The sequence below is a fragment of the Aptenodytes forsteri genome, unplaced genomic scaffold, assembly GCF_000699145.1.
Source record: "Aptenodytes forsteri isolate BGI_AS27 unplaced genomic scaffold, ASM69914v1 Scaffold624, whole genome shotgun sequence".
NCBI classification, from domain to species: domain Eukaryota; kingdom Metazoa; phylum Chordata; class Aves; order Sphenisciformes; family Spheniscidae; genus Aptenodytes; species Aptenodytes forsteri.
In genome coordinates, this window is record NW_008794808.1 from 65,358 (window position 1) to 74,593 (window position 9,236).

At 44.5% G+C, this 9,236-nt stretch overlaps 2 protein-coding genes across 6 annotated transcripts in view; one reads left to right on the forward strand and one right to left on the reverse strand.

Moving 5' to 3' along the window:
- The window catches only part of LOC103894958 (GON-4-like protein), a 27,111-nt gene extending 21,456 nt beyond the window's left edge, over window positions 1-5,655 (forward strand). For 3 of the 4 annotated variants that reach the window (XM_009274447.2, XM_019470798.1, XM_019470799.1), the window contains 7 exons: window positions 244-387; window positions 693-812; window positions 1,102-1,215; window positions 1,707-1,914; window positions 2,822-3,617; window positions 4,085-4,187; window positions 4,801-5,655. In XM_009274447.2, the coding sequence (XP_009272722.2) occupies window positions 244-387; window positions 693-812; window positions 1,102-1,215; window positions 1,707-1,914; window positions 2,822-3,617; window positions 4,085-4,187; window positions 4,801-4,950 (1,635 nt within the window). In that variant the 3' untranslated portion in view covers window positions 4,951-5,655. The remainder of the gene's footprint in view (window positions 1-243; window positions 388-692; window positions 813-1,101; window positions 1,216-1,706; window positions 1,915-2,821; window positions 3,618-4,084; window positions 4,188-4,800) is intronic. The other variant, XM_019470797.1, reaches the window with a different exon arrangement.
- MSTO1 (misato 1, mitochondrial distribution and morphology regulator) lies at window positions 5,575-8,756 on the reverse strand. 2 transcript variants are annotated; one of them, XM_009274446.2, is made up of 9 exons: window positions 8,543-8,756; window positions 8,302-8,419; window positions 8,026-8,160; window positions 7,759-7,911; window positions 7,057-7,188; window positions 6,716-6,900; window positions 6,391-6,489; window positions 6,151-6,269; window positions 5,575-5,888 (listed from the first exon to the last, which is right to left on the reverse strand). In XM_009274446.2, exons 1-9 carry the CDS (start codon window positions 8,728-8,730, stop codon window positions 5,650-5,652), a joined length of 1,368 nt encoding a protein of 455 aa, XP_009272721.1. In that variant the 5' UTR covers window positions 8,731-8,756; the 3' UTR covers window positions 5,575-5,649. The 2 variants fall into 2 exon arrangements, with proteins under 2 accessions (XP_009272721.1, XP_009272720.1); XM_009274445.2 differs by having other exon boundaries at window positions 6,391-6,492; window positions 8,543-8,755.
- Between the last annotated feature and the right edge of the window lie 480 nt (window positions 8,757-9,236).

A 9,236-nucleotide genomic window follows, 5' to 3' on the forward strand; every position in this document is an offset into this window, starting at 1 on the left:
AATTTTAGCTTAGTGCCTCCTACAGAGTCTGACTAGAATTTTTGAGGGATATTTCTATGCCAATTTGATAGCTAGGTGTGGAATGATCTCAAAATATTCTTGAAGTAGTACCAATGCGAGCATAAACTTCCATGCTGAAGGTCTAATAAGCCTTGATGTTCCACTTGCTTTGAGAAATCCTTCTGAGAAGAATGTGATGACGTGGAATGAAAGACTCCTTTTCTCTGGATTTCTCTCTTTCAGCTGAAGACCCAAATGTGGCAACTGTTGAAAGGACACGACCACTTGCAGGATGAGTTCTCCGTTTTCTTTGATCACTTACGGCCCTCAGCCAGCCGCATGGGAGATTTTGAGGAGATCAACTGGACAGAAGAGAAGGAATATGAGGTGGAGTAATCTTTCCCCCAAGACCAGAAAAGATAAAAGCAGAGATACTAGACATGTTTGAACTTGAAGGACTCAATTTGAGCCTGTATTTCCAGAGTGAGGGAAGCAGCAGGGTGGGATAGCTGTTGGTGGACTGAAGCAAACTTTACAAATTTTTGTACAGTATTTATGTCTCTTCTAACATAATTGAACTTGTGATGTCCTGGAACTGAGCTCAATATTCAGAAATTCATGGGGAAAATGAAGTTTGGTCTGCTGAAGAGCTATCATGATAGAGCAGTTTTTGTGTGTTTCTTCTTTTGCAGTTTGATGGGTTTGAAGAGGTGTCTTTGCCAGATGTAGAAGAGGAGGATGAACCACCCAAGATGCATGCAGCCTCAAAAAATAAGAAGCGGAAAGAGATCGGAGGCCAGAACAATGACAAGGTGGGCCTGGGGTATCTCACTAATCTGCATATCTGGACTCTGAGCAAATGCATGCCCGTGAGGATAAACGTGTCTTAGAGAGACATGACAACAGCCTAAAAAGACTTGAAGAAAGGGGATTGAAATGTTTCCATTGTGCTTTGCTTGCTAGCAGCATAATCGCTTTAGTCTTCTGAGTGTGCGCAGAGTGCCACTCAGCCCTTCCTGGCTCCCTCTGGGGTTAACCTTCCCCTGACTGTCATCTTTGTGTACCGTGCACATTTGTCAGCTGGAGTATGTCTGTTTCCAGGAGGTCGAGTGGGTAGATGGGATGAAGGAATGTTCATGTTCCTGCCATGAAGGGAGTAGCGATCTCAAGCTAAAGAAAAGCAAAAGGAGGACCTGCAGCCATTGTAGTAGTAAGGTTAGTTGATAGGCCAAGTCATTGGAGTGGTGAGTGGAAAGTAGAGTCCTGCCAAGAGTCCCACTGTTGTGATGATCTGTCCAGCCTCGGGCCTCGTGTCTCCAAAATAATGTGTTGAGGAAGAAAGTAAATCAAAAGATGACCAGTAGCGTCTCCCTCTTTGGAGCTCTGACTGCAGTACTTGGCCTTCCCCTGTCTACCTCCTGCTCACTTTCTACTGCCCCTCCTTGCTCTGCTAAATAGTGTCAATTTTGATATTCTTTTGAGTTAAGAATAAGCTTTTTTAGTGGAAGATGCTTGTGTGGCCACTATGTGAAAAGAGCTGTGCCTGTTCATAATAATAAAAAAGATTCAGCTTTCTAAATGAAAGTTTATTGCCAAACTGAAGCCGTTGTTAGGGTCAAGGAATACTTTGGAAGCGAAGGCCGAGGTGTTTAGGTTTGGATTGATATACCCCATCTGTAACTGTATGCCTGTATATTGATTTGCAGGTGTGTGAAAACAAATTTTATAAAAACAAAGATTCTCAAGAGCTGACTGCAAGCCTTGTTCAACAAGAATCAAGTCCTCGGCCTGAAGGGAAGGATTCTGGAATGTCTAAGGAACCCGCAGAAGAAAGCCTGGAGAACAGAGATGAGGGAGAGGATGTCCAGAGCAGAACAAAAAATGTATCTAGGAAAGTGGATTCTCTGGCTTCAGGTATGTGAAAGTCTTGTGTACAGACAGGTGCATCATTCATCTCCAAACTGGTTCACACAAATGAAAATAGCTACAGGACTTTCTAATGCAAATTTATTGAGATAATGAGAACTTCTAATAATCTTTTTTCATTTTTTTCCTTGTGTTTACCCACTCTGGATGCTCTACACATGCATAATATCCAGAGCATTCCCTTCAAAAAAAGCTTTCCTGACCCTTTTCAGAATGACTGGTCCATTTAAGCTTCTCTTGCTAGCATACTAATCTGAGTCCCAGTACTACCAGTCCACGATAGTTTTTTTTCCAGTTTTCATTTTAGCACAGCAATTCAAAATCACCATCTCTCTAATCTTCCTTTAAATGATCTCCTTCATGTTACTTGTTTCTCCTTCAGTCTGATACAGACAAGCGGAAACGTGATTATTGCAGGATAAACCTGAAAGAGATCTCTTCCTTCTTGCAGTAACCATGTCTCAGTTAATGCTACTGTTGGAGACAATGCACAGGTCAAATACAGCGGTTTAAACGTAACGCAACCTGATGTCTAGTGTGTAGTGGTTTTGTAAATAGGGTGCCAAGAGCAGCAATGTCTGTCTCACTTGAGAATTTTGTTCTGGGCAATGCACGTAAGCTTTTTCATGTGTTCATCACTTCTTCACACAGCAGCTGGTTGTAGTAACCCACAATGGTGAAGAAAATTGACTGCAGAGTGCCGCCTTTGAAGTACAGGATGGGTAAACTGCAGATAGAATTACAAAGCTGCTCCCAAACTGTGTCTTCATTTACAGCATTATGCTCTAGAATTTAAAAAAAAAAACCAAAAAACCTCTTAAAAAGTAAATGAATAAAGCCTCCAGAAGTTTTTCTTACTAACAGCTAGTCTAATCTTGTTTGGGTTTCTTACCAGGATCTCACCTGGAAGGAAAGATTGTCTCCGGCAGACATGCATCTTATGAAAAAGCTGCGCTGCCTGATAATCGGGTGCACGAAGCAGGTGTCAGTGCTGTCGTGAATACTGCAAAGGACAGTGACTCGTCTATCACTGGCCCCAGATGGACACATCTACAAAAAGATACTCTAAAACTACCTCAAGAAACCAAAGACTGCCCTTGCACTGTTGTGGGAAGTGAGAGTAAGGGACTAAACCAGCAACATCAAGGAAATGCAGATGCTTCCCTTGGGCTGAGCAGAGATCTGCTGCTGTCTTCTCGTTCTGCTACAGTAAAAAGTTTAACGGGACCTAGTTCCTCTTCTGGAAGGAGTTTGTGTCAGACTGAAGGGCTTCATTCTGATTCATCAGATAAGCTTGCTGTCTTTGGTCATGCTTCAAAATTAGATGTGAAAGAATTCGAGGGACCACCTTTGCCTCTGGAAGGAAAACCTGAGGCAAAGCAGGGATGGATAACACCGGGTAGAAAACCAACATTGGGTAAGAGCTGCAGCTCACAGTCCCCTGATAATCGCATTTTGGAAGCAGATGATACGGGCTGCACTGGAAATCTTCCTGAGAGCAGGTTAAAGTCAAATGCAAACAACTGGCTCCAGGTGCATCAGCATTCTGAGCAGCTAGAACAGAGAGTGGTTACTGCCTCCCTGGGGCAAAAGGAAGAGGAGCAGCAACAACACCGAGTCACAGAAGCAACCGTGTGCGCTAAGAACAGCAAAGTCAGCTCGACTGGGGAGAAGGTTGTCCTCTGGACCAGGTAAATCTGCCTGAACTGCAGCTTACATCCTTCGTGCATTCAGTATTTGGCTTCAGCTTTCATAGTACAGAGTATCCTTTATTTTAATTTTGTATTCCCATTTTCTAATGTCTTCTGCCCCTTCCCTTTGAATGTTCCTGCCTCATTTCATCTAACCACAGTCCGTCATAGCTGCCATCTCGGTCCTATGAGAAATGCTGTCTGCTTGTGGCAGTGTGATTGTTGCAGTACTTCAGGCTGGGAAAGAATTTTTTTTCTCCTTCGAAAAGCTTAAAAATAGGCTAAATGCAGCTCTGCTTAGAGATGTGTCTTGTGATCGGTGGTGGTAGTAGTAGTAAAGGAACAAGCCTGCTGGACTTGCTCCGTGATTGTTATCCTTACCCAGGAACAGGCCTCTCGGGCTCGTGGTGGTTGAAGTGTCAGCACTTGGTTTTGGCTGCTTTCATAACTACCGTACTGTTTTGCAGGGAGGCTGACAGGGTCATCCTTACCACCTGTCAGGAGAAAGGAGCCCATCTGGAAACCTTCCACGCCATCTCGCAGAAACTGGGCAACAAGACTGCTAGTGAGGTGAGGGGTTGGTGTGGAAAAGCTTGCATCTGCTACAGTGAATGGGGAAAGGGGGGGGAAAGGAAGGAAAGGTGGAGGTTTGCTGTCGTACTAGTCTCCCAAACTTAACTTTAATTTGATGCTGCATCAGAGAAAAATAATCCCAATTGCAAATAAAAAAAACCCAAAACCAAAACAAACCCTCATCTGTTCTGGTGGAGCCAAAACTCCTGACTGCCGTGGTCCTTTTTACAACAGTGCCATTGATATTCTAGCCTTATATTTGGTACCAGGATTGTTTCAGTGGCTGCTACTTGGCTCTTCAGCCTTCTGCTTAATTACAAGGAATCTGTTGGGTTTTGTCTCTTAGCCTTCCCCACATCACTGCCTAGCAATCTTCCCAAACTGCCAGTTTTTACCTGCAAGTCAGTAGAATATAACTGTTCTTCCAAAGAAAACAGAACAACCCAGTGCTCTTCCATTTCTATTTCCCTTTGTGATTGACGCTTGCATTAAAAAAAAAAAAAATCATGTTTTAACGTAGAAGCACAAACACCCTGAACTTTGTAATAGGAAACTTCCATTTCATACACTTTTACGTGACTAGTCATCTTGGATGTCCCTTGTTCTTCAGGTATCCCACAGGTTCAGAGAACTGATGAAGCTGTTTCATACATCCTGTGATGGGAGCTCTGAAGATGAGGAGGATGCAACTAGTACCAGTAACACAGACCAGTTATCAGATAAAGATCTTCTGCTTTCTGAGGAAGAACCTGATGATTAAGGTTTTTCTGGCTCGATAAGCTACTGACTGAATCAGAAGGAGAGTTGTTTGCCAGTTTGCTGCTAGACAGGTGCTGTGGATAAAGGAAAAATATTTGCACAGGTACTTAAGACAGCACCTTTTTTTTTTTCACTTTCCTGCTACACTTCTGACAAGCTGCACTTCTCAATCCGTATCAAACTAAAGGAATGAAGAAAACTGTTAGGGTGGCAACATCCTCTGGAACCTGCGTGGGGAGCTTCAACAATGAAATGACAGAAGTGATGCCGGTGGACGCCGATCTCAGTCCATGGTGAAGGTTGGGCCACCAGCCTTTGAAAAGAACATGTAAATACTGTACCATAAGATGTCTGTTTTCATGTGGAACAAACACATGATTTTTTTGTAAGTTTTCCCCTTGTGTTGACTGTACGTGGGAAAGTTACAATCTGAATTCTGTATTTATTGTGTGGTCTTATTCTAACAGGCAGAGCAAATTCACCTTGTTTTAAAACTGCAAACACACACACGGCCCCAAAAAAGCAGCTTTCCTCCTTTACAACACAACTGCAAGTAGCTGGACAACTTCAGCCAGCCTTTGCAACAGGATTCTGCTGAAATGAAAAGTAGCAGTTGGGCCATCTTTAAAGCCATTCCCTTTATTTTGAAAGTGATCTTAAAGATATTCTTACTTCCACTATCTCTAGTAATAAAGATGAGTTAGTCTGAATCTGCTTCATCTTCAGATCCATCTGCTCCAAACCCCATTTCATAGCACTGTGACAGAGTTCTTAGCTCCTGTAGGGCCTCCTGGAAGTCATCCTGTTCAACTCCGGCAGAGAAAAAGCTGGCCCATCGCCGCGTGTTCAGCTTCTGTAGATCCTTGTATAAGCTGTAGAGGAGCGTGTGCAGAACCGGCGAGGACTGCAGGGCTGCTAGTACAGGGATGCTTTCAACAGCTGCAGGGAAAAACATCTTTGTTTAAATATACCTATCAAAATTTGTTTCCCTACCCCATTCTACTTTACAAGCAGTTGCTTTCCTTGAACTCAGTGTAGCATGAGAGTTGCTTAACGTGCATAATTTTTGCCCTACAAACACTCAAAAGTGTTGGTTGGGGTTGTTTTTTTTTTTTTTAATAATTCTTTTACCTACGTTAGACCCTACTGCCCGCACATGATCTCCTTCTGTTGCACAGTAAGCTTAAGGGGCATTTGGTACCTGCTGAGGAATAACTGGGAGGTTTGTCCAGGAGGAAGCCTTGTCTGGTCAGAAGAGGAGAAAAAAACTGGGGGTACGGAGGTAGGGTATTACATGGCTGCTCAAGCACGTGGGATGTGCTGTAAGGAAGAAGGTGAATAAAGTTATCCAGAATTCGCTCTACCTTCAGTTTCCAGTTAGTGTTCCCTGTTCTAAAAAAAAAAAAACAAACCAACCAACAAAAACCAGAGTGTTACCAACCTGAGTGCCCCAGGAAACAGAGTGTGTAAGTAACGCTGCAGAACCTCCTCAGTGCTCTCACAAGCATGGAGCAGAGAAGCGGGCTGCTTTCCTGGACAGCTGCTGCAAAGAAAACCAATCCATGGTTTTCCAGGGGACTTGACTGAGAGTGTCAGTGACTCAGCTGCTTTTTAGCCGTTTTGCTATGGAGTTAGTAGCGTGTAACTGGCTAGATCGCTGGACTGACACTCCTAATAGGAGGATTGTGAACGGCTTTTGTAAGAAGTCTTTGCTGTTGAGAGTGCCAGAGTTCTGAAGGGGAAGGTGCAGCTCAACTGCTGATTACCTGATGTGACTTTCTTTGCAAATTCCTCGTAGCACAACAGACTGAGCAAAACAGCAGCTGACCTTTTGCTCCCTACATGAAGACAGAAGCTTCCAGGGCACGTCCTGCTGGTAGGTGCATAAAGTATCGGGGAGCGAGTAGCCACGTAGGGCAGGAAAGGGAACAGAAGCCCATGCAGCCACAACCTGTGAGCCGGAGGAGGGGGTGACAAATCACGATCTAGAACACACTCCCCACGTCCTGTGTGTGTGTTTGGATGTGAAGTGGAACAGCAGCTCCTGCCTACAGCAGTAGTTCAGGTAGAGCTGAGAGGATCAGAGGTTGCTGTTCTCTGCTCTTACCTTTCTCCCGGAGAAGTTAAGTGTTTCAGCAAGGTCCATCATAGAGCCCTGAGAGGAACAGAGCCGGTAAGGAGCAGTAAGGGTATCGAGTGCTGCTGCCAAAATTGCGCTACTGTGGTAGTTAAGCGATGCCTATGGAGGGAGACAAATGGAAGAGTTACAGGACAAGTTAAATTCACCTTAACCTTATCTTAATCCTTAACCGATTTTTGTATATTTAACTTAAGCATACTGTAAATTGTGCTTTTATATAGGTCGTGTTTAATAGCTATTTCAGGTTTTGGATAAGCATGTCAGCTGTCTGCTAACAAATGATCTGTTGCCAGTTTTCTTGTCAGCAGCTTCTTGGTGCTCAGACAAGGCTGGAGTTACATACTCCGCACGTGAAGAATAATGCAGTCAAGCTTTTTCTTCAGTGCCCAAACTGAAGGCAGTACACTAACTGAAAGACTGCAAAAAGGGAAATGTGTTAATGTTTTTAAGAGTACGAAAAAACTATGGGAATGAAAAGTTGGCAGTTAAGTCTCTGCTAACAGTGAAAAAGCAGGAAAAAAATCTTTTCTGCTTAGCAGAACACCATCATGAAAAAACATTGCTAAAAATACATAGCTGCAGAAAACACTTATAGAGAGTGGTAAATCTGAAAAAGCTGAAAGCTGACCAAGGCAGGTGTTTCTAGGTAAGCCACTACACAGTACGTACATCATAGTTTATAAATGGAAATGTAACGGGAGGTTGTGGCTTGATTCCTAGACTCCCACTGAGCGACAGCGGGCAGAAGAGCGAGCTGTGACTGGAGAGATGGACAATTCCTAGGGCTGTGTTCAGCAGTCTGTAAAAATTCTTCTGAGAATCCTGGGGGGGGGAAATCCAACCGTTAGAACCTTAAAGATGCAAACAAGAAAGGGTCTAATCCAGACTGGGCATGAACGCATCATCTGTTCTTGTGTTTTCCCATTGTTCACTTACTCCCACGTTACTCACGACCGGAGTCAAGCCCCAGGTCAGGATTCCTTTTCCTGAATACTCATCGTAGAGCAGTTCTGTCACCTTGGCACCAACTCCAGAGAATCCATTGTGTAGGTCACAGAGGACTTGAAATCCCTGCGTAAAATGATGGCAGCATCTGAGATTCTACTTAATCTTGAACAGAAAGTTTCTTGAAAGAAAAGGGGAGTTTGGACTAAGCTGTCAAACCTGCAAAGTTTCTTGAAAGAAAAGGGAGTTTGGACTAAGCTGTCAAACCTGCAGATAATCACACTCTTCAACATAGAAGTGCAACCGATCTTCCAACTCCTCTATGCAGCCAGGATCCTGCAGGAGCCTTTCACCTTGTCCAAAGGCTTCTAGACAACCACACTCCCTAAGAAAAAAAAAAAGGGGGGGAAAAAAAAAAGCTTATTCTATCCCCTCTTAATTTTTCCTTGAAGGCAAAACTAAGATCCGTTCTGGACAACAGATCCTGAACCAAACCTCTAGGACATACCCATCGTGCATGTACTGATGGATGATGTAGATGCTCTTGGGATGCAAGTGCACATTGAGGTAATCGGACCAGACCTGCACGCTGCTGCCCGAGTAAACTTCCTGGGAAACGGCGAGTCGCGAAGGGGCAGGAGACGCGCCTGGAACGAGACAGGTGTGAAGAGCAAAGGTCTTTTCAACTCTGAACATCCCCTTGAATAAAGAAAACAAAACCAGCTTTTTATCTCGTCCAGTTTCTTAACCTATTTGCTGCTCTTTGACCCATCCTTCTGTAAGCAAAGAAATCTCATCCCATAGTTTTCCTTCTCCCTCGTGCTCGTTCACTGACAAGTTGTCCAGTATCAGCCTGCTGCCACAGGGCTTGTTCTACCTCTCTAGAACTCTTGGATCCCAGCGAGTAAACCAAAGCCATCAGGGTGGCGCAAACCGGGCAAAACACAGCCAAGTAACGCACAGAAAACGCACACGCACCTTGAACTGCGGTGCCGGAACGTCCCTTTCTGTCAGGGGAAGCGTCTTCCTAAGGAAAAAGCCCGGTAGGGGCGTCAGCCGATGCTTCTGCCTCACCCACGCGCGTTACCAGGCAGGAAGTTAAAGCAAATCCCACGAGTGAATTAAACCCGCCAGGAGCCCGCGATGCCCCCGGCGGGGTCCGGGCACCGCTTCGTGCCGTGGGGCCGCGCTCCGCCCGCGGG

Bases quoted from the DNA above. Each gene is read 5' to 3' on its own strand.
- MSTO1 (XM_009274445.2), bottom strand. From the start codon at position 8,730: ATGTTCAGAGTTGAAAAGACCTTTGCTCTTCACACCTGTCTCGTTCCA. The intron at 6,493-6,715 runs GTAATCAGCAGT...TTTTCTTTGCAG, and splicing joins TGCAAAGAAAGTCACATCAG to CAGCTGTCCAGGAAAGCAGC. The intron at 5,889-6,150 runs GTACCAAATGCC...TTTTCCCTGCAG, and splicing joins TCCCAGTTATTCCTCAGCAG to CTGTTGAAAGCATCCCTGTA.